We start from the raw sequence: 27101 nt of genomic DNA, 5'->3' as shown, positions 1-27101 counted from the left end.
CGAGGGTTGGACAGAGAAGAAGAGGACATGAGTGGGAGGAGCAGAGAGGACAAGAAATGAAAAGGCAGAGCTGTGCACGAAAGGAGGAAAAAGTTTGGAGAGGTGGAGAAGAGGGGGAAGGGTATAGAGAGTCATTTGCAACTCATTCTGTGTGTGTGCATGTGTGCACCAATGGCATCACAAGTTGCAGCGTGTGTTTGTTGGCAGGCTGTGGGAGCTCATCCATCAATGTGCCAGGCCTGATTAGCCACACAACGCTGTGCTCTAGCCTAGCAGATGGCACCACATAATCACCCCCCAAGTGTGTGTGTGCGCGTGTGCACGTTTCACTCACTTCCAACAGGTCTGCCTGCCTAGCACCTGGTCTGGCATACAGCCAAGCACGCACATACACACAAACTTTCCCATCAAGAAAAATAAATAAATAAATCCTTGGAACTGAATCCGGAGGGTCAAGGAAGCATATCTGCCCGACAACAGGAGCTGGCCAAAATGTGAGGCGTTAAGCAGAGACAAGATGTGATAAACGTCGGCAATTCCATCTATCCATGTACACAATGTCTTACCCACATCTCCTGTTATATAACCTCTTTTCCACTCCAACGTTGCACGCCACTTTATTTTCTAGCCTGTCTTCAAAATTATAAATCCTAAAATCTCTTTCATGGGAACACATCAGGTAAGTATAACCACAGTGTTTCACCTGAGCGACCGACCGTGTTTGTTTAAAACCTACTTGTTACAGTGATGTTTCAGGTGTCTCTTGTAGCTATCCTCTTGCAATAACTGCTCTGGATTACAACCGGCCAGCCAATCAGCTCGTGGCGTCTGTGGAGGAGGGGCTGGTAATTTCCCCTTCTTTCCCTTTCTTCCTCGAGGGACTGGAGTTGAGAGACCTATAGAGGGATGGCAAGAAAAGAGCAAGGATGAGGAGAAGAGGTGAAAAAGTATAAAAATTCAATATTACCACCATGAGACCAAAACTATCACAGTTATCCCCCCAGTTTACTGGAATGATTAAAAAAAGAATCAACCCAAAGTAAGTGCAATGTGGAAACTTGTTACTGCACAAAACAATTATTGCATGTGAATTATTCCCTAGATCTTGTCATGAAGATTCTAAAAACGCAGCCTAAAAAAGTCTAAGTCTGAGGTGGGAGTGGTTCAAAACAGTAGTCTGACAACAGATTTTAACCAATTGGACTTTAACAATTGGTGGCTGAGCTGGTAATGGATGCTTCAGATGAGGCCAACTTCAAAATAAAGTGTACCTGGACATAAAAAACAACAATAATAAAATAATTATAAAGAAAACAATGTTGCATTGAATGAAAACTAATCTGTATAGGACTCTATTCAGCAACATGTTCACCTCCAGGTTAACAACAAAAATTGAACTAAAAAATATAGCGCAATGCTAAAATACCCTTGGCTGTATGAGCATTGTGTCGTTTATATTATGCACTTGTTTAGTTGGTATCCCAGTGCAATATATATATATATATATATATATATATATATATATATATATATATATATATATAAACTAATTTATGGAAGGGGTTACTTAATTTTCAGAACATTTTGCATTAAGTATGATATTCCACATATCTCCCTTTTCTTTTATTTGCTGAGAGTGTCTTTAAAAGACAATGGAATTTCTTTACAGGGCCCCCTCACACCACAGTATCTTCATAAATTGCTCCACTCTGCTGGAAGCACATGTGGTTTTGTTTCGAGACCCCATCAGTTTTTGTTGCAAGATTATTACAGACTCTTGGCATTAGACACAATGTGGAGGAGTGATGTTCCAGATCTGAAACCTAAATTTGACTGGGATAGTGTCTGGGTTAATGTGAGTTTAGCATCCAGAAACCCCGACCATCCGCAAATACACCACAATTATATACATAGGGTATGTTTAACCCCGAGGAGGCTTCACTTGATGAAGGTTAATAATGATCTAACATGTACTGTCTGTACTTCTAAAGTGATGGGCAGTTTTTCCGTATGTTCTGGGACTGTACCCCTGTGGCTGAATTTTGGAAGATGGTTAACCCTTCTAAGCTGTTCAAGATCAGGTTGACCTGCTTGCCTGCTACACTCATTTTGAATGACTTGTCAGGGCTGGGTTTGACATTGTATAGGAGAAGCATTGTTGGCTGGTCTTATGGCTGCAAAAAACAAAAACTGGTTGCCACATGATGGACGCCTCCACACTCACTTTCTTTCCGAGCGTGGGTTTTGACATACTTGGAGTTGTCGATAGCCAAAGTCCACAGAGCCAAAGAGTCAGCAATAAAGGCTTGGAATTCACTTCTAACTCCTCTGTGAGCTACAGGTGTAACATATGACTGAGGTTTGGAGTTCTAGATCCAGGGAGTGGGTGGGTTATATTTTGGAGTTGTGATTTTTGTTTTCTTTTTATAATGCATATACATAAACACAAATGTACCTATGATTTTCTTTCATTTACTCGTTATATTTATCATGGCTATTTTACTAATTATCGTTTTTATTTCCTTATGTAGATTTTTTTTCTTTTTTATTTATCTATTTTGCAATTGTTTTGTTCTTATTCTGTTAGCTGTTTATTCATGTATATCTGTGGATAAGCATATGTATAGACATGAATTTATATATTTTTGTTCACCATTTTTGTAACATGAATATGCTTATTTACATTTTTTTCTTCATAAAATAACATTTTGATCACAAAAGTATATATAATTAATTATACATCTATTGTTCTTTATATGAATTATTAAGATCCAATTGTCTTATTTATAACTTCTACAAGTTCAATCAAGCCCCTCTATTTTGTCATGTGATAATTTCACAAGGACCACAATGGAAATAAGCATTTATGCTTTATTGTGCCATCCATGTATCATTTACATATTCACCTCTTTATGTTTACATTGATGTTGTAGAATAAATTCAATCAATCACACACAATATTTTATTTACCTTTTAACAGCATCTGCAGGAGGGCGTGTGCATACTTGAGTTTTTGAAAAGACAAGAAGTTACCTTTGACCAGAGGTGTCAACAGGTTACAAAAACAGTGTTTTAAGTTTTAAAAGTATTCATTTCTCACTAGCTTTACATAATATATGAGAAACATGTTAGATTCATACAGAAATGCAGCGGTTTCGGAGCAGATGTTGAATTAGCAGCCAGAGAGAGACCAGCCAGTGACGATACAGTGCTTCTCTACTTTGATTGGCTGTCACTGTGTCCTTCCCAGCATGCCGATCTGCCCTTACCCCTCCAAGGGGGAAAAAAAAAGCAGATTTGCATGAATCATAGCATAAAAATAGGAAACAGAATGTGACCTTTTGACCTCAAAATATGTCAATGTTGGCCATCTTTGAACTTGTCAAAGGTCTGTGTCCACAGAATGTTCCCTGTGAATTTGAAGACCCTGGCAGTAATAGGACTGGACTTGTGCTGAGCACAGAAAGATGGACAGACAGACAGACTCAAGGCCTTCACATTACCCGATGTCCAGTTTTTTTGAGTTAGGGTTAGGGTTAATGACTGCGTTCAAATATTCATGGAAGGTAGTTCTTTTGGCAGCTCGATGCTTGGTAGGAGACTGCAGTAGTGACCAATTAAGTTTTTTTTCTTTGTGACACTATATTTAGTCAGTGCAGCCACAGGAAACAGAATTTCCAGTCATTATTGCTGCTACATGTACAGATTGAAGCACCATAGCAGTATTTGAAAGTGCACTCAAATGCTGAGTATATGCATTACCAGTGTGGTTGGTCAGCGTCTTTGTCGTCCCATCTTCGTTTGGGGTAATCAAGTCCCAGATGAATGCTTTGATGTTTTCATCACCACGGTAATGTAGGAGACAATAAGAAAGCAGGGCACGGCAGATTGTTTCCACATCAACCTCCTTCAGGGGGCGTTTGAAACGACAGTGTGAGAGGATGTCACTCCAACGACCCCAACTAAAGAGAAGGAAAGAAATTGGGGCCACAACCTTGTTAGTGAGTGGACACACCCGCAATTTCAAAACAAAAAACAAAAGTGTAACACTGGTTAAAAGCAGCATATCATCCCTATTGTTTCCTCTTCAAAGAAATAAACCATGATTGACCCATTGGTCCAATCAATCAATATTATATTGAGTGCCTGCTCTGGTTTCCATGGCTACATTCAAGACTTTCGTGGTTATTAAAATTCTTGAATTCTTGGAGAATCTGGATTAGGTCATACTGCTGACAGCACTCAAAACTAATCATGTGCTTCACTCATTTTTATCAGTTATCAGCTATATTTATGTTCATGATTGAGTACCTCCACAGACTTCGCCTCAGCTATAGTTAGGTGTCTTTACATTTAACCAGCTCTAAAGTCCTCTTCTTACTTTCACATATACATCCCAGAAAGTCACCGACCAACACATTTTCTATGAATGTACACACCAACACACATATTACATAAGGCCCCCTTGCCACTCCAACACGTGCCAGACTCTCATTATACCGGTCTGTTAATTTAACCATTGCTGGCACCCCAGCTAGTGCCACCCAGGCGTTCCTGAGTGACTGTGTTTATGAGTCACAGCTGAACTCACACCCATCCTATCCACAGAGCAAGTAACTCTAAAGGCTGTCCTGGTAGACGGCGCACCTCCAACTGCCTTCTTCTAAATTAAATCTTTCCCACTAATGTTTCCCAACAGTTCCCAGCATTTTACTCAAGTCTAATTTATGACTGGGAAAATGGTGAACAGGAGAGATGGATGATTGGAAAAGACAATAGATTACTGGGGAGAAAGAGCACGCCAAGTCAGACAGTGTTTTGTGCCCTACAGCCTCAGGCCTCAAGACTAGACTACAATGATGACAACACTGCCATCTCACTAGTACTACTGTTCTTCCTCACTCATGCACACACCAAGTCAGCCATGAAAACTCTGTCGGCTCATCCAATCAACACTTAAGCAAGTCAGTGGTCTTTGTGCCATTAATGTGTTGTTTTATTGTACTATAAGTCAAGCATGCTCTTTTTAATTCTATACGTGCACAGATATAGCATAGGGTATACACACACACACACCTAAAGTGCATCTGGAATGTATTCACAGCGCTTCACTTTTTCCACATTTTATGTTACGGCCTTGTTCCAAAATGGATGAAATTCATTTTTCCCCTCAAAATTCTACACACAATACCCCATAATGATGATGTGAAAAAAGGTTTTTTGTTTTTAGATTTTTGCATATACGCACGCACGCACACACACACACACACACCCCTTTTAACCCCCTGTCACTAAGGATATTTTTAAAATGTAGATGTAAATTAATATTCAAAGTTTTCAGCTAGTTGACAGTAGGGCTGTACAATATGACAAAATTATCATATCGTAATATTGTCATATCAATATAATACACAATATGACTATAATTTCACACAAAGTGCAGCAACAGTGAAAATTGGGACCAATTTGGGACCACACTCATAAGGTTAGGATACAGTGCCCTCCAAAAGTATTGGAACACTTGGTATTCCACACATTATATGTTCGATGTTGCTGTGATTAATGAGCAAAGCTCTTCACTATCTGTGTATATATCGTCAAACAATAATTTAAAATTGCATAATTGTTGCAAAACCTACTATTGCTTTGTGGCTTTTTACAACAATGTTGTCCGGTTTGTGGCTTTGTCTACTATGGGCAGATTTTTTTGTGCCATGTGCGGATTGTTTTGTGCCATTTCTGGTTTGCACCGTCGTCTATCATAGAGTGAGCTTCATGCCGCTGGGCGGCGCTTTGCTCGTATATTATTACTACTACTACTTCAATTTTGTCATCTGATGTTTGAATGGACCACAATGGAAATAAGTGTTTTCACTTTGTGTCATCGATGTATTTTTAACGTATTTACAATTATATGCACTTAGACTCACGCTTTTAATATAAAGATAATTTACTGCCCCCTACTGGAAAGGCGTGCAAGTCCAAAATGTAATTACAAACATTAGCTAATATTCGTAGTTCCTCCAAAACTATTAGTCCTGTCAGTGATCTGTTTTGGTGCCGTTCATCCTTGACTCATAATACATAAGCATACCAAATAGCAAATGTCAGCTGTGCTGTGTTTGTCCCTGATCAACGTTGCACACACGCACAGCTACTGTAAGCAGGTGGTTTTAATTTGACAAAGACAGTGGCTGAAGATATTCTCCCAAGATATTTGTCCTATCAACTTTCCGTTTTCACAGCATTCATCCTTGACCCAAAATACAATAAGCATGCCAAATGGCAAGTGTCACCTCTCCCAGGTTTTTGCGTGATTAAAGCCATACACGCACACACACAGGCCACTTGGCTATTATAGCATATTATACTGTTATATTATAGCATTCACAGTGTTTGCCATGAAGCTCAAAATTTAGCTCAGGTGCATCCTGTTTACAGTGATCATCCTTGAGATCACAAGAGCACAAACCAAGGATGAAGTCAAAGAAATGGTCTGTAAACCTCTGAGACAGGATTGTCTCAAGGCACAAATCTGGGGAAGAGTACAGAAACATTTCTGCTGCTTTGAAGGTCCCAATAAGCACAGTGGCCTCCATCATCTATAAATGGAAGAAGTTTAGATCCACCAGGACTCTTCCTAGAGTTGGCCGCCCTTCTTAACTGAGCGTTCAGTGGAGAAGGGCTGTAGTCATGGAGGTAACCAAGAACCCGATGGTCATTCTGCCAGAGCTCCAGCATTTCTCTGTGAAGAGAGGAGAACCTTCCAGAAGGACAACCATCTGTGCAGTAATCCACCAATGAAGCTTGTACAGTAAAGTGGCCAGATGGAAGCCACTCCTTAAGGTGCCTTGACACTTCCACAACTTTGATCCCCACACTGGCACAGAATTTAGCATGCCAATGAGTAAACTCATCATAAACTATTATAAACTGTCCGTGAACTGGGCGGGGCTGCATGTCAGTGAAAAGAAAATTCTCAAGTGTTCAAAATTTCTGGCATGCATATATTTGATGCCACTTGTGTGAAACAGCCATGAACATTGTACAACCTAATTACAAATACTGCATGTCACTGTGGGTTGATGGGTGTCATTGTGCGCAAGGCCGCACAGTGTACAACAGTTTACAAGTTTTCTCGTTGGCACGCAGGATTACGTGCCGGTGCGGGAATCAAATTTGTGCAAGTGTCAAGACGGCTTTTCAAGCAAACCATCTAATGACACGCATTGGCGCGACAAACTGTGTGGCAGTGAAGAGCCAAAATTCGTAAAAGTGTCAAGGTGGCTTTAGTAAAAGGCACATGGCAGCCCGCCTGCAGTTTGCCAAAAGGCACCTGAAGTACTCTCAGTCCACGAGAAAAAATTCTCTTGTCACATGACACAAAGATTGAACTCTTTGGTGTGAATGCCAGACGTCATGTTTGCAGGAAACCAGGCACCATCCCTACAGTGAACTTTGGTGGTGGCTCTGCACTGATGCTTTCCATCCAACTTGATGGAGCTTGAGAGGTGAGGGCAAAACTGGCCAAAGATAAAGTAATTGCTGCTAAAAGTGCATCAACAAAGTATTGAACAAAGGGCATGAAAACCTATGTAAATAGGATTTTTTAGTTTTTTTTATTTTTAGTAAATTTGCAAAAATTAAAAATTTTTTTGGACGTTATCATTATGGGGTATTGCTAGTACAACTTTGGTGGATAAAATTAATTTACTCCATTTTGGAATAAGGCTGTAACATAAAGTGTGGAAAAAGTGAAGTGCTGTGAATACTTACCAGATGCACTGTATTTTGAAGTGACACGCACGCACACACACGGACACTGAAAGTCCAATCATCTCCCCTTGAAGACACTCGACCAAAAGTATGTTCCTTCATTCACATCATCACATGGTGTGCTAACATTGTGTGATGCTTCATTGAAATTCACAAAGTGGTTTAGGAGTTACTGCATTTACAAGGTCAATATCAAGTGATGCATAAATTAAACAGGAATATCTAATTATCTCTCCTTGAAGATGTCTGACCAGCATTATTTTCCTTGATGCGCATCTTCATATGGTGTGCTACATTGTGCTAAAGGTCACATATTATACAAAATGCACTGAACCATGGTTCTATTTCATTCCTCCTGACCACCAGAGGGCGGTGCTTTAGCACCTGGATAACTACATGTGCGCAGCACAGAGGTCGAGAATATATACCAACAAAGTCACGCCATTGAATGTGACCTGGGTGACGTCACTGGTTGTCTTTATATACCAGACGCACCCAGCGTTCGCTTCTTTTCTACATTCTTGCATTCTTAGAGGTTGAGAAAGCATTTAGCTGCGATTGCCGCTCTTGCTTGTAGCCTCGCAACCCACCTTCGGTTGGAGCTACGTGCACTGCACATGTCCTCCAGAGGCTGCGAGACACGGCTTCACCGTTTTTTGTATTCTTTGACTGACGCCTGTCGTGAGTACACCTTCCTAAACGCCGGGTGCGCGCCTTTGCCACTGCCCTACTGGGTATTTTCCTCTGTGCACATTAGCTGCGTTGTTTCGATGAAAGCTGGATATTTGTTTAGTTGTGTCACTAACCCCGTTAACTACGTGGTAGTGTGTGTATCAGAATCAGTATAGTGTACTGTGTTGGGCTTGCCGTGAGTGTTTTCCACTCCTTGAAGTACTTTGTCTGCACTGCCGCCATTTGCTAAGTTTAACAGCTCCGCTAACAGCTAGTGTTGTCGTCGCTGCTCTAAGTGACTTAGCACTTGGGCTGCGAGTGCTTCACGCTCCGTGCCTCGTGTCGAGTCTGCGGCTGGAGTGCTTCACGCTCCGTGCCTCGTGTCGAGTCTGCGGCTGCGAGTGCTTCACGCTCCGTGCCTCGTGTCGAGTCTGCGGCTGGAGTGCTTCACGCTCCGTGCCTCGTGTCGAGTCTGCGGCTGGAGTGCTTCACGCTCCGTGCCTCGTGTCGAGTCTGCGGCTGGAGTGCTTCACGCTCCGTGCCTCGTGTCGAGTCTGCGGCTGGAGTGCTTCACGCTCCGTGCCTCGTGTCGAGTCTGCGGCTGGAGTGCTTCACGCTCCGTGCCTCGTGTCGAGTCTGCGGCTGGAGTGCTTCACGCTCCGTGCCTCGTGTCGAGTCTGCGGCTGGAGTGCTTCACGCTCCGTGCCTCGTGTCGAGTCTGCGGCTGGAGTGCTTCACGCTCCGTGCCTCGTGTCGAGTCTGCGGCTGGAGTGCTTCACGCTCCGTGCCTCGTGTCGAGTCTGCGGCTGGAGTGCTTCACGCTCCGTGCCTCGTGTCGAGTCTGCGGCTGGAGTGCTTCACGCTCCGTGCCTCGTGTCGAGTCTGCGGCTGGAGTGCTTCACGCTCCGTGCCTCGTGTCGAGTCTGCGGCTGGAGTGCTTCACGCTCCGTGCCTCGTGTCGAGTCTGCGGCTGGAGTGCTTCACGCTCCGTGCCTCGTGTCGAGTCTGCGGCTGGAGTGCTTCACGCTCCGTGCCTCGTGTCGAGTCTGCGGCTGGAGTGCTTCACGCTCCGTGCCTCGTGTCGAGTCTGCGGCTGGAGTGCTTCACGCTCCGTGCCTCGTGTCGAGTCTGCGGCTGGAGTGCTTCACGCTCCGTGCCTCGTGTCGAGTCTGCGGCTGGAGTGCTTCACGCTCCGTGCCTCGTGTCGAGTCTGCGGCTGGAGTGCTTCACGCTCCGTGCCTCGTGTCGAGTCTGCGGCTGGAGTGCTTCACGCTCCGTGCCTCGTGTCGAGTCTGCGGCTGGAGTGCTTCACGCTCCGTGCCTCGTGTCGAGTCTGCGGCTGGAGTGCTTCACGCTCCGTGCCTCGTGCCGAGTCTGCGGCTGGAGTGCTTCACGCTCCGTGCCTCGTGTCGAGTCTGCGGCTGGAGTGCTTCACGCTCCGTGCCTCGTGTCGAGTCTGCGGCTGTGAGTGCTTCACGCTCTGTGCCTCGTGTTACTATTTACACTACGTGTGATTCACGCTTTGTCTTTCCATTTGTAACCAACAGGACTTGCGTTAGCCATCTGCACGCAGTCTACAATGTTGACAGGGCCTTTGTTGCATGGCTGTAGTACCTGTTTGGCTCCCTTGAGCCCAGACGATGGACATATGTTTTGCCCCTTGTGTCTTGGGATCGGACACCTGAGGGAAGCCCTGACTGGCGATGCCTGCCTTAATTGTGCCAGCATGCCACTGGCAGAGAGATCTGCTAGACTTGCGGCATTGGAAAGTGGAATATCTAGTGCGACTTTGGCCTCCAGCCCCAGGAAGGAACCAAAGCGCCGTGAACGCCCACATGCAGGAGCCCCTTCTGCTAAGAAGGTTACTCATGACCATGCTTTGGCTGAAAAGGTCAAAACGCTGACTTCTGAGTTTGCTCAGATTAAGTCCTTGCTTCTGAATCTACAGCCTAGGGATGCAGTGACAGTTCCTGTTGTCCCTAATGAGGCTGATCAGACCAATGTAGTTACTCAGCAGGAGGAAGATGTCGTGTCTATTGCTGCGACTGATTCCTTGTACATGACATTGATATAAACTGTGTGGAGGATGAGGATGAGAGGGGTCTTTCTCCAAGCCATTCATTAGTGGGCTCTCACACCTCGGAGGCAGAGTCCCTGCCGCAAACGGGACCTGGACTATCCTTTGTCAAGCAAACTGTTCAGTTGGCTTTATCCAGGCTTGGGGTCGACAATCCCCCTGCGGAAACCACAGCTTCAAGTGCCTTTTTCAAAGTCACTCAGAAGCCTGAGTTCAACGTTCCAGTTTCACAGCCATATATCGAGGAACTCCACCGATGTTGGGCGGACCCCAAATCATTGACCCATCTATCACAGGACTGCAGAGCCCTTAGCTCTATGTGTGATTCGGCGCAGTATGGTCTGAACCGTATGCCCGCCGTTGACAGCATCATTGCGAACCTGGTTGTGGCTCCAGCTGATGCTGCTCGGCCGGATGCTCGCTGCCCACGTCCTCAGTGTAGGGTCACTGATGACCTCCTCACCAAAAGCTATGACATAGCTGCTCGCATCGGTCGCCTAGGCAACTCACTGTCCCATTTAGTCCTTGCCCTCTCAAAGTCTTTGAGGGAGGCAGAGGTTGATGATGCTACGCAAAGTCTTAGTGATGCCTCACTCCAAACCTTTGCTTATATGTCCAGAGAGCTTGGCAGACTGATGTCAACCCTGACCATCACTAGGCGTCAGGTGTGGCTTGCGCAGTCCCCCGTCCGAATCCTGCAGAGGCACACTCCGTTCGCTGCCGGTTCTTCCAGGCCAAGTATTTGGACCTGCGGCCCAACAAACTTTGGAGCGTGCTGTTGAGGCTAGTAAATCTTGGCAACAGTTTGTTGACCTACACCGGTCTTCCAGACCTCAGCCAGTCAGACGTGCTACAGCTTTTCACTCTACATCCAGGCTTCCGCCGACTCCCACAGCTGCACGTGCTTTTGCAGTTGAGGGCCAGCTCTCCCAACGGCCTGCCTTTCGGGAGCCTACAGGCAGACCCCCGAGAACTGAACGGTTTCACAGAGCTTCCAGTAATCGCGCCCAGAGGTCCTCAGGGATGCGAGGCAGAGGTGGTCGGGTCTGACTGCCATTGTTTGGCCCTCAGCCGTTTTTCACAAAATCAACTCAGCCACTGGGAGGCTCAAGTTCAAGACCCATGGGTCATTTCAACCTTGTTCGAAGGTTACAGAATTCAGTTCAGATGTCGCCCTTCAAAGTTCAATGGGGTGAGGATGACTGTTGTCTCCGACTCGGTGCAGTCTGCCGCCCTACAACGGGAGATTTTGGAACTCCTGGAGAAGGGGGCCATAGAGCCAGTTCACAGTTCAGACCAGCTCAGGGGGTTCTATTCAATTTACTTCCTTGTTCCAAAGAAGGATGGCGGCTTTCGTCCTATCCTCGATCTCCGACGTCTGAATCGTTATATCAAAGTGCTGCAGTTTCACATGCTCCGCACAGTAGACGTCCTTCAAACTATCACACCAGGAGACTGGTTCACAAGTGTCGACTTAAAAGACGCCTATTTCCATGTGTCAGTGGCGCCTCATCACAGGCAGTTTCTCCGTTTTGCTTTCGAAGGTCAGGCATACCAGTTCAGGGTGCTTCCTTTCGGCCTCTCTCTCGCCCCTCGTACATTTACCAGATGTATGGCTGCAGCACTAGCCCCAATGCAAGCTCTTGGATTAAGAATCCTACCCTACTTAGACGACTGGCTTGTCTGCGCTCCAACTCAGAAGCAGGCGCACAACGACATAGCTCTTCTACGGAACCATGTCTCTCATTTAGGACTCACAGTGAACTTTGCAAAGAGTTCTCTTGTTCCCAATCAATCAATCAATTTTATTTATATAGCGCCAAATCACAACAAACAGTTGCCCCAAGGCGCTTTATATTGTAAGGCAAGGCCATACAATAATTATGTAAAAACCCCAACGGTCAAAACGACCCTCTGTGAACAAGCACTTGGCGACAGTGGGAAGGAAAAACTCCCTTTTAACAGGAAGAAACCTCCAGCAGAACCAGGCTCAGGCAGGGGCAGTCTTCTGCTGGGACTGGTTGGGGCTGAGGGGAGAGAATTAGAAAAAGACATGCTGTGCAGAGATCAATCACTAATGATTAAATGCAGAGTGGTGCATACAGAGCAAAAAGAGAAAGAAACACTCAGTGCATCATGGGAACCCCCCAGCAGTCTAAGTCTATAGCAGCATAACTAAGGGATGGTTCAGGGTCACCTGATCCAGCCCTAACTATAAGCTTTAGCAAAAGGTTTTAAGCCTAATCTTAAAAAGTAGAGAGGGTGTCTGTCTCCCTGATCTGAATTGGGAGCTGGTTCCACAGGAGAGGAGCCTGAAAGCTGAAGGCTCTGCCTCCCATTCTACTCTTACAAACCCTAGGAACTACAAGTAAGCCTGCAGTCTGAGAGCGAAGCGCTCTATTGGGGTGATATGGTACTATGAGGTCCCTAAGATAAGATGGGACCTGATTAATCAAAACCTTATAAGAAGAAGAATTTTAAATTCTATTCTAGAATTAACAGGAAGCCAATGAAGAGAGGCCAATATGGGTGAGATATGCTCTCTCCTTCTAGTCCCCGTTAGTACTCTAGCTGCAGCATTTTTAATTAACTGAAGGCTTTTCAGGGACCTTTTAGGACAACCTGATAATAATGAATTACAATAGTCCAGCCTAGAGGAAATAAATGCATGAATTAGTTTTTCAGCATCATTCAGACAAGACCTTTCTAATTTTAGAGATATTGCGCAAATGCAAAAAAGCAGTCCTACATATTTGTTTAATATGCGCATTGAATGACACATCCTGATCAAAAATGACTCCAAGATTTCTCACAGTATTACTAGAGGTCAGGGTAATGCCATCCAGAGTAAGGATCTGGTCAGACACCATGTTTATAAGATTTGTGGGGCCAAGTACAATAACTTCAGTTTTATCTGAGTTTAAAAGCAGGAAATTAGAGGTCATCCATGTCTTTATGTCTGTAAGACAATCCTGCAGTTTAGCTAATTGGTGTGTGTCCTCTGGCTTCACGGATAGATAAAGCTGGGTATCATCTGCGTAACAATGAAAATTTAAACAATGCCGTCTAATAATACTGCCTAAGGGAAGCATGTATAAAGTGAATAAAATTGGTCCTAGCACAGAACCTTGTGGAACTCCATAATTAACCTTAGTCTGTGAGGAAGATTCCCCATTTACATGAACAAATTGTAATCTATTAGATAAATATGATTCAAACCACCGCAGCGCAGTGCCTTTAATACCTATGGCATGCTCTAATCTCTGTAATAAAATTTTATGGTCAACAGTATCAAAAGCAGCACTGAGGTCTAACAAAACAAGCACAGAGATGAGTCCACTGTCTGAGGCCATAAGATCATTTGTAACCTTCACTAATGCTGTTTCTGTACTGTGATGAATTCTAAAACCTGACTGAAACTCTTCAAATAGACCATTCCTCTGCAGATGATCAGTTAGCTGTTTTACAACTACCCTTTCAAGAATTTTTGAGAGAAAAGGAAGGTTGGAGATTGGCCTATAATTAGCTAAGATAGCTGGGTCAAGTGATGGCTTTTTAAGTAATGGTTTAATTACTGCCACCTTAAAAGCCTGTGGTACATAGCCAACTAACAAAGATAGATTGATCATATTTAAGATCGAAGCATTAAATAATGGTAGGGCTTCCTTGAGCAGCCTGGTAGGAATGGGGTCTAATAAACATGTTGATGGTTTGGATGAAGTAACTAATGAAAATAACTCAGACAGAACAATCGGAGAGAAAGAGTCTAACCAAATACCGGCATCACTGAAAGCAGCCAAAGATAATGATACATCTTTGGGATGGTTATGAGTAATTTTTTCTCTAATAGTTAAACTTTTATTAGCAAAGAAAGTCATGAAGTCATTACTAGTTAAAGTTAAAGGAATACTCGGCTCAATAGAGCTCTGACTCTGTCAGCCTGGCTACAGTGCTGAAAAGAAACCTGGGGTTGTTCTTATTTTCTTCAATTAGTGATGAGTAGTAAGATGTCCTAGCTTTACGGAGGGCTTTTTTTTTATAGAGCAACAGACTCTTTTTCCAGGCTAAGTGAAGATCTTCTAAATTAGTGAGACGCCATTTCCTCTCCAGCTTATGGGTTATCTGCTTTAAGCTGCGGGTTTGTGAGTTATACCACAGAGTCAGGCACTTTTGATTTAAAGCTCTCTTTTTCAGAGGAGCTACAGCATCCAAAGTTGTCTTCAATGAGGATGTAAAACTATTGACGAGATACTCTATCTCACTTACAGAGTTTAGGTAGCTACTCTGCACTGTGTTGGTATATGGCATTAGAGAACATAAAGAAGGAATCATATCCTTAAACCTAGTTACAGCACTTTCTGAAAGACTTCTAGTGTAATGAAACTTATTCCCCACTGCTGGGTAGTCCATCAGAGTAAATGTAAATGTTATTAAGAAATGATCAGACAGAAGGGAGTTTTCAGGGAATACTGTTAAGTCTTCAATTTCCATACCATAAGTCAGAACAAGATCTAAGATATGATTAAAGCGGTGGGTGGACTCATTTACATTTTGAGCAAAGCCAATTGAGTCTAATAATAGATTAAATGCAGTGTTGAGGCTGTCATTCTCAGCATCTGTGTGGATGTTAAAATCGCCCACTATAATTATCTTATCTGAGCTAAGCACTAAGTCAGACAAAAGGTCTGAAAATTCACAGAGAAACTCACAGTAACGACCAGGTGGACGATAGATAATAAATAAAACTGGTTTTTGGGACTTCCAATTTGGATGGACAAGACTAAGAGTCAAGCTTTCAAATGAATTAAAGCTCTCTCTGGGTTTTTGATTAATTAATAAGCTGGAATGGAAGATTGCTGCTAATCCTCCGCCTCGGCCCATGCTACGAGCATTCTGGCAGTTAGTGTGACTCGGGGGTGTTGACTCATTTAAACTAACATATTCATCCTGCTGTAACCAGGTTTCTGTAAGGCAGAATAAATCAATATGTTGATCAATTATTATATCATTTACTAACAGGGACTTAGAAGAGAGAGACCTAATGTTTAATAGACCACATTTAACTGTTTTAGTCTGTGGTGCAGTTGAAGGTGCTATATTATTTTTTCTTTTTGAATTTTTATGCTTAAATAGATTTTTACTGGTTGTTGGTGGTCTGGGAGCAGGCACCGTCTCTACGGGGATGGGGTAATGAGGGGATGGCAGGGGGAGAGAAGCTGCAGAGAGGTGTGTAAGACTACAACTCTGCTTCTTGGTCCCAACCCTGGATAGTCACGGTTTGGAGGATTTAAGAAAATTGGCCAGATTTCTAGAAATGAGAGCTGCTCCATCCAAAGTGGGATGGATGCCGTCTCTCCTAACAAGACCAGGTTTTCCCCAGAAGCTTTGCCAATTATCTATGAAGATCACCCCATTTTTTGGACACCACTCAGACAGCCAGCAATTCAAGGAGAACATGCGGCTAAACATGTCACTCCTGGTCCGATTGGGGAGGGGCCCAGAGAAAACTACAGAGTCCGACATTGTTTTTGCAAAGTTACACACCGATTCAATGTTAATTTTAGTGACCTCCGATTGGCGTAACCAAGCGTCATTACTGCCAACGTGAATTACAATCTTACCAAATTTACGCTTAGCCTTAGCCAGCAGTTTCAAATTTCCTTCAATGTCGCCTGCTCTGGCCCCCGGAAGACAATTGACTATGGTTGCTGGTGTCGCTAACTTCACATTTCTCAAAACAGAGTCGCCAATAACCAGAGTTTGATCCTTGGCGGGTGTGTCGCCGAGTGGGGAAAAACAGTTAGAAATGTGAACGGGTTGGAGGTGTACACGGGGCTTCTGTTTAGGGCTACGCTTCCTCCTCACAGTCACCCAGTCGGCCTGCTTTCCCGGCTGCTCGAGATCTGCCAGAGGGAAACTAACGTCGGCTAAGCTACCTTGGTCCGCACCAACTATAGGGGCCTGGCTAGCTGTAGAATTTTCCACGGTGCAGAGCCGAGTCTCGAATTCGCCCAGTCTGGCCTCCAAAGCTACGAATAAGCTACACTTATTACAAGTATCATTACTGCTAAAGGAGGCCGAGGAATAACGAAACATTTCACACCCAGAGCAGAAAAGTGCAGGAGAGACAGGAGAAGCCGCCATGCTAAACCGGCTAAGAGCTAGTAGCTGCGCTAAGCTAGCGGATTCCTAAAAACACACAAAGTGAATAATGTGTAAATAATTTAGAGGTGATTCAGCAGAGGGAGTGCTTTAGTTAAGGCACGTGAAGACTACACTGTGAAACAAATCGTTATCTAGTTAACTAGATCAATCTAACTGCGCAGATTAAACAGCTAACAGATACAGCAAAACACCGCTGTGCTTCGGAACAGGAAGTGATACAATACCGCAGTGAGAGCCAACCACCAGTAGAGGCAAGCAAGAGTTTTTGTTCCCAGTCAACAAACGACCTTCATCGACATTGCCATCAACTCCCTGACTATGACTGCATCGCCATCCCTGCAGAGTCGACGATGCAATTCATCTTGTCTCACACATTCAACGGGCTGTGACGCTGCTTTTTGGTTTGCTGCTCCGGTTGATGGGTAAATTGACTGCAATGTCGCTAGTGGTACCTTTGGGACTTCTGTTCTTACGTCCCCTACAGATCTGGATCAACAACCTAGGCCTCAACTCAAAGTTGCATCAGCACAGGCTTGTACGACTCTCCAACCGTGCCTTCTGCACCTCAAACCCTGGGGGAACGTGGACTTCATCTGCAAGGGTGTCCCTCTAGGCTCCGTTCCTTCTTGCCGAGAGGTGGTTGTTACAGATGCATCATTCAAAGGTTGGGGGGCTGTGTGGAACCACAGGATGGTGAGGGGTGTCTGGAGTCCTCAGGAGAGACTCCAACATATAAACGTGCTGGAGCTTCGCGCTGTGCGACTGGCTCTCAAGCATTTCCTCCCGGCCCTGAGAGGAAGACATGTTCTTGTCCAGTCGGACAACACGTCAACAGTCTATCACATAAATCATCAGGGGGGCACCAGGTCCAATCACTCATTGGCAGAAACTCGGAAGCTTCTCTTATGGGCGTTGCCTCGCCTTCTAAGTGTCAGAGCAGTTCATCTGCCCGACGTACAGAACAGCTCAGCGGATTTACTCTCCAGACAGAAACCACCACCGGGAGAGTGGAGACTGAACCCGATTGTGGTCCAAACGATCTGGCAGAAATATGGTGAAGCGGAAGTGGACCTTTTCGCTTCAAGCATCTCGACACATTGCCCACGGTGGTACTCCCTCTTGGAACCAGACAGCCCGCTGGGGCAGGATGCATTGGCTCACCCATGGCCGGATTGCCTCCTTTATGCCTTCCCTCCTCTCCCGCTGTTGATGTTGACACTGCACAGGATAGATCAGAGCAGCCACAGGGTGCTGCTGGTTGCTCCATTCTGGCCTGGGAGGATTTGGTTTCCCATGATTTACAAACTCCTCGAGGGGGAACCTTGGGCTCTCCCGCAGAGGAAGGATTTGTTGTCACAGCTACAGGGGAGGATTTGGAACCCTCACCCAGAACGCCTTCAACTGTATGTGTGACCGTTGAGGGGCCAGACTCCTTGTTAAGTTCTTGTGACCAGGCTGTTGTTCAGACTATCCTTAATTCACATGCTGCTTCTACCAGGGCTTTGTATGACAACAGATGGAAGCTGTTTGCGCGGTGGTGTGAGAAACAAAAGTTAGACCCGGAGCGTCGCCCTGTGCCTATTCTCCTCAAATATTTACAAGAACTGCTGGAGAAAGGACTTTCTGTCGCTACCTTGAAGGTTTATGTTGCTGCAATCTCTGCCCGGCACGTCTACGTTAGCGGCCGGTCAGTGGGTTCACACCTCTTAGTGTGTCATTTTTTGAAAGGTGCTCTACGTTTGCGGCCTCCAAGGCTTGCATGCGTACCTTCATGGGACCTTCCTCTAGTCCTGGAGGGTTTAAGCTTATCCCCTTTCAAACCAGTTGAAAGTGCTGATCTTAAATGGGTGTCAGTGAAGACTTCCTTTCTACTTGCACTGTCTTTGGCTAAGCGGGTGGGAGAGCTCCATGCCCTATCAGTTGCTGGGGACTGTTTGCGATGGAATTCTGACGGATCTGGGGTTACGCTGTGGCCTAATCCGTCCTTTTTACCCAAGAGAATTTCAATTTTTCATGTTAACCAGCCAGTTTCCTTGGCTGTGTGTCCCGCATTCTGATCCAGGATGATCTGTTTCAGGTTCCCTGTGTCCTGTCCGAATGTTGAAGCAGTACATTAGTGCGACTGCCGGGATCCGGAAAACGGATGCCCTGTTTGTGTGTTACGGTGATCACAAAACAGGCTGTGCTGTCTCAAAGCAGCGACTCTCGCATTGGGTCGTGGATGCAGTTTTACAAGTATACAGGTCCAGAGGTCTTCAGCCTCCTAAGGTTACGTGCCATTCCACCATAGGGGTATCCACCTCCTGGGCTGCACTGAGAGGTGTCCCTTTGAGTGATATTTGTGCTGCTGCTACGTGGGCTTCGTCCTGTACCTTCGCCCGCTATTACAGACTGAATGTGGCTGCTCCTCCTGCGGTGACTTCGGCAGTGTTGTCTGCCTCCACTCCCCACTGCTGATGCGAGGTGAGTCTGACTCTTTGTGACCTTGTTGGTATTAAGTCATCCAGGGGCTAAAGCACCGCCCTCTGGCGGTCAGGAGGAATGAAATAGAACGAGAGTTACAAATGTAACTACGGTTCTATGAATTCCGGATGACCGCCAGAGTTGCTTGTAAGAAGTCTTGCGAGTTCATTCCGAAAAGAAGCGAGCGCTGGGTGCGTCTGGTATATAAAGGCAACCAGTGACGTCACCCAGGTCACATTCAATGGCATGACTTTGTTGGTACATATTCTCGACCTCTGTGCTGCGCACATGTAGTTATCCAGGTGCTAAAGCACCGCCCTCTGGCGGTCATCCGGAATTCATAGAACCGTAGTTACAGTCGGAACTCTCGTTTTCTAACAATACTGCATGGTCCCTAGTCTGTCTACAAATGAGAAAATTCCATCCTCTCCCTGTTTTGCCTGAAACACACCACGTGCGACGCATTTTGGAAGCGCTGCTCGACTGTCCTCGCCAACATGACAGCAGGTTTAACAAAAGCTTAATGGTGACCCAACACATCCTAAACAACATATCAAAATTCCTGAAGAATCTTCCTGGCGCTCACATAGAAATTCATGATGGCCTCAAGCTTCAGTTAGCACAGCGTTAAGCCCTGTTCACACCGGGGGTGCTCCCGGTTGCTCCCAGTTGTGCCGTGTGTCATTATGACAATGCCGCGTGGAAGCAACTCGGTGCCGAGACGATGCAGATTGGCGCCACAACAGCGCAAGCGTGCAAAGGAGGAAGCAAGTCGGGCGCCAAAAAATTAAACCCATTTAATTTTTTTGGCCTCCTGTGCTCGACGCAGAAAGGAAGTGGTTCCAGCGCAAGTCGGGGCAAAGAGGCGTAATTCGGGGCAAAGAGGCGTTACCCGGCGTGATTCGAAGCCAATTTATGATTCCTGCTGTGTTCCATTGTTCCCGCAGTATAAATCACGCAGGACTGTTATACCGTGTACTTAATGCATACACGCTGAAGAAACAAAATGCAGACTGATTGCCGGAAATATCTAGTAAAATGTCCGGACATCTCTAGTCCACTCATGGACGTTCGTTCACGCGCGCACGTGAACAATTAAAAGAAAAAAAAAAAAACGTCTGGCTGCAGGCAGTTAGTTCCTTGTTCTCTGCTCAAACTCACACATCACAGTTAAAAAAGGACAAAAAAGGACATAAGTCCTGAGACAGGACATGTCAACATCAAGTAGAACTCCAGACATCTCCACATTTACTTGATGGTCCGTTTGCGCACGCGGGCATGCATCTCGCGGTCAAAGGAGGAAAGAAAAGAAAAAAAAAAAATTGTCTGCAGGCAGTTAGTTCCTTTCTCTGCTCAGACTCTCTTACCAGTTAGAAAAGGACATAAGTCCAGGACATGTCAACATCAAGTAGAAATTCCAGACATCTCTAGCTTAAGGACGTGCGCACATCTCAAGGTCAAGGGAGGAAAGATAAACTATAACAGAACTCAGAGCGCAGCCCTGCAGCTCAGCACAAGTAGAAGAGAAATCAGAGTGCAGAGTCTGTCTGCAGCCAAAATGTGCACTCTGACTTCTCTGTGCAGAGAACCTGCAGGCTGCGTTCTCACCTCCTCTCTGCCCCCTGCTGCACTCAGCTGACGCAGAAATTCCTGCATCGTCATGACGCCACAGGGAGCAACTGGGAGCAGCCCCGGTGTGAAAGGGGCTTTATATAACATAAAAATAGCAAACTGTTAATACTTTTGAGCTACCTCAAAAATTAATTTATACAAACAAAAACAAAAAGCATGTTTTCTCATCAATTGGAACCTATTCAGGCGGTCAGAGTATTAATTTCAATACTTTGCAAAATAAGGACCACCCTCTTGACTACGCATGCTTAAAATGTGGAACATGATCTATGTCCTATTTCAGTATGGACAGGCACAAACGCAACATCTCACTGTGCTAATGCTATCTTATGTTATAAATTGAGACAGTGTGCTTGTTACATATTTGAAAAACACTCTTACTTACCCATAGACTAACAGGTTCTTCTCCACTCTGAAACACTCAGACCTGGGGTAGCCCTGGGTTTTGTCTTGGGGCCGTCGAGGCTTTGACAGTGGTTTGGCTGGTTCATCATCATCACTCTCCAGTTCTGAGAACTCAAGCATCTCTTCCTCTTTGACGCTACTGAAGTGACGCGTCTGCTTCCTCACCCTCGGTGTATCGATCACTAGTGTGTTCTGGGGACAATTCAACAAAAGCAGTTATAAAAGTTATAAACTGTATAAATTCATTAAGAGGGTTTTTTCCAAAAGCCACTACAGATGCTATACCTTCAGTCCAGAAACATGGCGTTTAAAGAGGAACTATGCAAACTTTTTGCTTTAATTTTACAGTTTGGGAGTAATTGTAATCGCTAAATAACTTGTTTTGGGGAGAATGGGGGCTCCCTCCCACTCACCAAGTGTCCTGCCTCAACACCAACCTGCTGTCCTTTGAATGAGTGTCTCTGGCCTCACAAGAATCGCAATATTTTTTTTTTTTACGGCACTACAACAATATATATGTGGCCCCAATCAAGGCACCAGTAAGCTAGTAGCTGCAAGAACAAGCCACCAAAGGGTTTATTTCTTATAAGTTTTACATGGGTCAACCTCGGTCATGCTTTCTTGGAACAGCGAGAGCTGAAAGATAAAGAAGCAAGCAAAATGGATGCAGACATGGTGTCTTGCTGCTGCACTTGTAAGTATATTGACATTAACTCTGCATTTCTGTGTATTGTTGCTCTGTTGAAAACAAATGCACATGGACAGCGGGGGAAGAGGGGAGGGGTAGGGCTGGCAGTGAGTTTTTGACAACAGTTTTATCATATGTACTCTCGAGCTGTTGTTTTCATAGTTTCTCTTTAAGTTTAGCAAATGTATCCAAAGTTTTTATATCTACCAACATTTAAATGGATAAAACAATCATTTTTCCAGTATAGCTGAGTAAATCTTAGATGTATATTTTTACTGAATATAGTGACTATGTACCAAGAACATATTTCCAAGAAATTCCATGACTTAGGTGTATATTGCAAAAAATGTAAGCCCAAAATGTCCTCCTCTCTTGTTATGTTTATGTAAAGTCTACAACTAGAGATGTTTTGATAACTGTTGTCCATTCAGCTGCTCCCGATTTGTTCAGGGTCGCCACAGTGGATACAGCCAGATCCACATTGTCATTTGGCACAAGTTTTACTCCGGATGCCCTTCCTGACAGAACTCCAGTGTAACCTGGAGAAACACACACAGCCGCTGGTGTTCCAAAGAGGTCTCCCATCCAAGTACTAACCAGGCCCCGCAGTGCTTAGCTTCTGCGATCTGACGGGATCAAGCTTACACACAGCAGATCGGCTGCTAGATGTTTTGATAACTACCATGTTATAAAACATTGGGGAAAAATAGGCAGACACCTTCGGTTTTAGTACAGTATCATGACCACTTTGGAAAAGAACCCTGCACTGTGACTTCTTTAACTAATATCAACTCTGAATACATGGCAGCCTCTGCACTAAATCTGATTAATTTGACATTTGGTTCAGTGTTTTATTACTGATTCTGAGAAAATTGCTTTCTAGTTCAAACATAAAACGACATTAATTATGTTTTCTAATGAATTACATTTTGTCAATTAATGTGATTTCTCTTAGAATCCCATTAATATGCAAAAACAGGGCAGTAGTTAGATCCACAATTATGGCAGCGTGCTACAGTCATTTCCATTTTAACACCACACAATAAGACATCCCAGGGGAGCAGCCTGAGCAGAGCGTGTTCACGCTCATAGACGGATTAAGGGTTGTAGTGGAGGGCCCTCTAAATGAGACATGCACCAAGAGAGGATGGAAATTAGGAATGAAAAATACATAAATATGGGAGAAGGTGTGTGTGTGTGTGTGTGTGTGTGTGGGGGGGGGGGGGGAAACAAGTGTGAAGCAAAAAGAAAAATAAGGATTCCTTAGAGGAGAATGTTCAGTGTATTTGTGTGTAAGCATGCTTACAATGCCAGTGACTGTGCCGGTGTGTGTGTGAGCTCTAGCCGAATGATATCTCTGTACCCTCCAGGCATCCGCGCTCTGTTAAGTGGCGCTAAGCAGATTATGCTCTTATGCTCAAACACACACACGAGAGCAGGGAAACATGGTAATTAAGGGAGAGAGGAGATTCCCAACTGTCAATATTAACCTCTTTCTCTGTCTGCTTACCTTTTCTAGTTTCTGTCTGTCTGTCTCTCATGTTTCACTTTCTTCCCCTAGCTTGCAATAATAGTGCTGAGTAATTAGCTCTATTACCAGCTTTTCATCAGGGCGACATCACCACGCATGTCTCTGTGATGCATCTATTTGCAAAATTACATAATTTATGACAAAAGTGTGTGCTTATTCTCATCAGAGTAAATTCCTTAAGAGTGCTGATATGCATGCGGAATGTGTGCAAGTTCTACCCGTCCATTAATGGCATCCATGTCCAGCTCTGCTTTTTTGGCCCATTTCTGCCAGAAGTCTGGATCTTCCAGAGAAATGTCAGTTCGGTTGCCTGTTGCAACAAAACTAGCCTGAAAACAGGAGAAATGTTGGTTAATGTGGGTAGTTTGAGATTTTTTTTTTTTTTTTTTTGGTTTTTGTGAAACTGCGACTAAAACATTGAAAACACAGTATGAGGAAAACATTCTAACAGTTTCACCTTAGCAAAGGTGGAGCCTTTGCCCTCCGATTCAATGGTGATGGTATGAGTTCGCCTCTGGAGGATCTGGTCAATGTCTTCTTCACAGAACTTTGAACCTTCATCTTCTTCATCCATGAGTGCTCCGTACGCTCCTTTTCTCAGTAGATCTTCAATCTCCTTCTTGGACAACTGCTGAACCTGGGTAAGACGCATAAAGGTGTTCATTTTCATTAAAAAAATATTCTATGGTCATATAATGACAGCAATAGATTAGGAGATTTTACTTGAATAATCTTTCACTTTTTATTTATGAGATACTGACAAGCCAAAATGAGGCAGGTGGTAGGGGGTTAAAATCTTATAAACAACCCAAAATAGATGCTGCTCACAAAGCCTTTCTGAGACTTACTACTACGAAGAGCTGAAATGTTTACTCTCATTTAAGTTAAAATATTCAGAAACTGTGTTGATTTTAGTTGAACTGTTTCAGTCACGTTAAGTCATCAGGAAAGAAATGTCAAACATAGACTGATACAAGTGTACTAACAAACTCGTACCAGCACAAGAGAATTTGCTTTGTGCATCTCCTTCACACCGCTGTAAATTTAATATTTGAGGTTTTTGGGCTGTGCCCTAGATTATCCTGTAGAAGCAGCATACAACATGCATACTTCTTTAATGTGTGAAAATATGGCTTACCCCACTGCTGGCATTTTCTCGTCCACTCATGCTTTGAAGGACAGCTTTGTCCAGCCCCAACTTAAGACTGGCTTTGTCAAACATCTCTCTCTCATAGCTGTTCCGAGTAATCAGACGGTAAATCTTCACTGCTTTGGACTGACCAATGCGGTGACACCTTGCCTGGGCCTGGTAGAGGACAAAGTTAAAGATGAGTTTGGTGCACGCAGTCTTGCTAAAAAAAAAAACCCTGCAGTACCACTAGCATGCAAACCATCCTCTGGTTTTTACCTGCAAGTCATTCTGAGGGTTCCAGTCAGAGTCAAAAATGATGCAGGTATCTGCAGCAGTCAGGTTGATGCCAAGTCCTCCAGCTCTTGTACACAACAAGAAGACAAAGCGGTCCGAGTCTGGTCGTGAAAACCGATCAATGGCTGCCTGGCGCAGGTTTCCACGAACTCTACCATCTATGCGTTCATACGGGTAACTGTACAAAAAGTGTAGGGGGTTAGGTTTGGATTACTGTCAAAAATGTACCTCAGAATTAAGAGCTATGAAATAATACTAGCAAAAGTTAATTATTCAGACATATTGTAACAATAATAACAATAACTTAATGAGTAATGAAAATGATTAATTTTTGTCAGTGGTTCTCAATGAGGACATCCATATTGTCTGGTGAGAAGGTGACAAGAATAATTTTATTTATAACACTTTCTGGGTAAATGCATTCATCCTACCCACTGATCAGAATTCATTCATTCACTGATCAGAATTCATTCAGATCAGTGGTCCAGATGAGCAGACACTCAGAAACAGTTGGAAATACTCATTTTCTTGAGCTGTGCCAGTTTGGCTATGCACACACCTCGGACTCCGGTTCGTTGGGCCCGTGGCTGCACCAGCAAACAGATGACAGACGCTTTGTCCATAACATTAACAGAGATTTTTGTGTTGTGTGACTGAATCCGGAGCCTGTCTGTGTGGAGTATGAGGCTTGTCCATTGGCAAGGCTATTTTTTTAAACCAGGCTGTGTGAGTGCAGAGATGATGTATTTCTTGCACTCAGTATGACTTTTGCCACAACTGTGCGGTGGTCCATACAGATCCCTAAACTGCGGAAAACTGCAATTCCGCTGAAATTTCACATTCCAGAATTCTTGCCTCTGTTTTTATTACAGAGCATGATCTTTCAGCTTGAGAGGATGATTTCTTAAATTTCTTCATTTTTTAAGAAACAGAAGGTCTCTCTCTCTCTCTCTCGCTCTCATTCAGATCTTGTTTTACAATAGTTGGCATCCAGTTTAACAGTGCATTACCACCACCTTCTGCTCTGGAGTATGAATCACAGTAGCTCAGCCTGTATACAGGAGAAGCTTGTCCTGCATATAGACTGTGCCATCTTGTGTCCATAGATGACAATGTAGTCACTTCAAGTCACTTCAGAGCACAAGGCGCAGGATCTTTCCAAAAAAAAAAAAAAAAAAAAAAAAAAAAGGTGACTTGTAGTCCACAAAATATGGTACAACTACATTAAACTTACCATCAATTTTGGTTCAAACCCCAGCCTGACCGGAAAATCAGTAGGGGCCCTTGGGCAAGGTCCTTAGTACCCAAGTTGCTTCCGGTGTGTAGTGAGCACTAGACATGGGCCGATAACTGGTTTCATGGTATACAGCGGTATGAAAAAGCCACGGTATCAAAACCACTAAAATTTTCCGTTATATCGTGCCTACGGTATGAGCGAGTTATGAGAATTCTTGACAGGCAGAGTGGAGGCAGCCGCTGTTGCCCTTCCCCCTGGCGCACACCTCTGTCTCTGTTTACAAACAGGCAGCTAACGTTAGCTAGCTCTGCATCATGGCTGAAGGAGGAGAAACCTGCACTGAACTGTTCCCTCCATCTAAAAGGGCAAAGTGGGCTGTATGGGATTACTTTGGCTACCAATGTAATAGAAAAGGTTATCGGTTTTTTCGTTTAATTTTTCATGGAATAGCCCTTCAAACCAAAAACGGTGGCAACAAAGCACCGTAACTATGGCCTGTGTCGGACTCGGAGCGATTCAAGATACCCGCAAAGGATTACATGGAAGGAGTAAACTTTATCCCATCTTTGAAACCACTGAGAAGTAAAAGCGGTGGACTCTAGTCGTACTTGTGGTTGACCAAATTTCTCCCACAAACATGTCAAGAAGGACAAATACATCTATTCCAAGCACTTTGTTGGTGAAACTGGGCCAAGTATTGAGCATCCAGAGTTCCGGTCCTTATTCCAGCCACGTTTCTCCCTAAGCAGGTAAGTCAAATAAGCATGCAAGCAGCAAGTAAGACATGTAGCAGATGCTACATGTCTAAAAGAGAGACTATCATTTTAGTATTTTCTCTAAAGTTACCAGTGATATAGTGCTTGTAGCAGTAGACATCGTGTCAATTAGTGCACCTGAATCATGTACGCTTCATATGCAAATAGCCATAATGTTATTAAAGTACATTTTAAAGCTATACATAATACCGTGAAACCATGGTATTTTTGCCCAAGGTTATCATACTGTCCAAATCTCATACCAACCCATGTC

General features: G+C 44.3%; 1 protein-coding gene across 1 annotated transcript in view; it reads right to left on the bottom strand.

Annotated features, from left to right (window-relative positions):
- The window catches only part of chd7 (chromodomain helicase DNA binding protein 7), a 174418-nt gene that overhangs the window by 39200 nt on the left and 108117 nt on the right, over nucleotides 1–27101 (bottom strand). The window contains 7 exon segments of the mRNA XM_034182411.1: nucleotides 737–896; nucleotides 3763–3962; nucleotides 21171–21382; nucleotides 23628–23738; nucleotides 23867–24046; nucleotides 24548–24715; nucleotides 24818–25013. Coding sequence (XP_034038302.1) covers nucleotides 737–896; nucleotides 3763–3962; nucleotides 21171–21382; nucleotides 23628–23738; nucleotides 23867–24046; nucleotides 24548–24715; nucleotides 24818–25013 — 1227 coding nt within the window.

This window comes from Thalassophryne amazonica, chromosome 12, assembly GCF_902500255.1.
Source record: "Thalassophryne amazonica chromosome 12, fThaAma1.1, whole genome shotgun sequence".
Classification (NCBI taxonomy): Eukaryota; Metazoa; Chordata; class Actinopteri; order Batrachoidiformes; family Batrachoididae; genus Thalassophryne; species Thalassophryne amazonica.
Note: the sequence above shows the minus strand (reverse complement) of the source record. Positions and strands in the feature narration are given on the sequence as shown.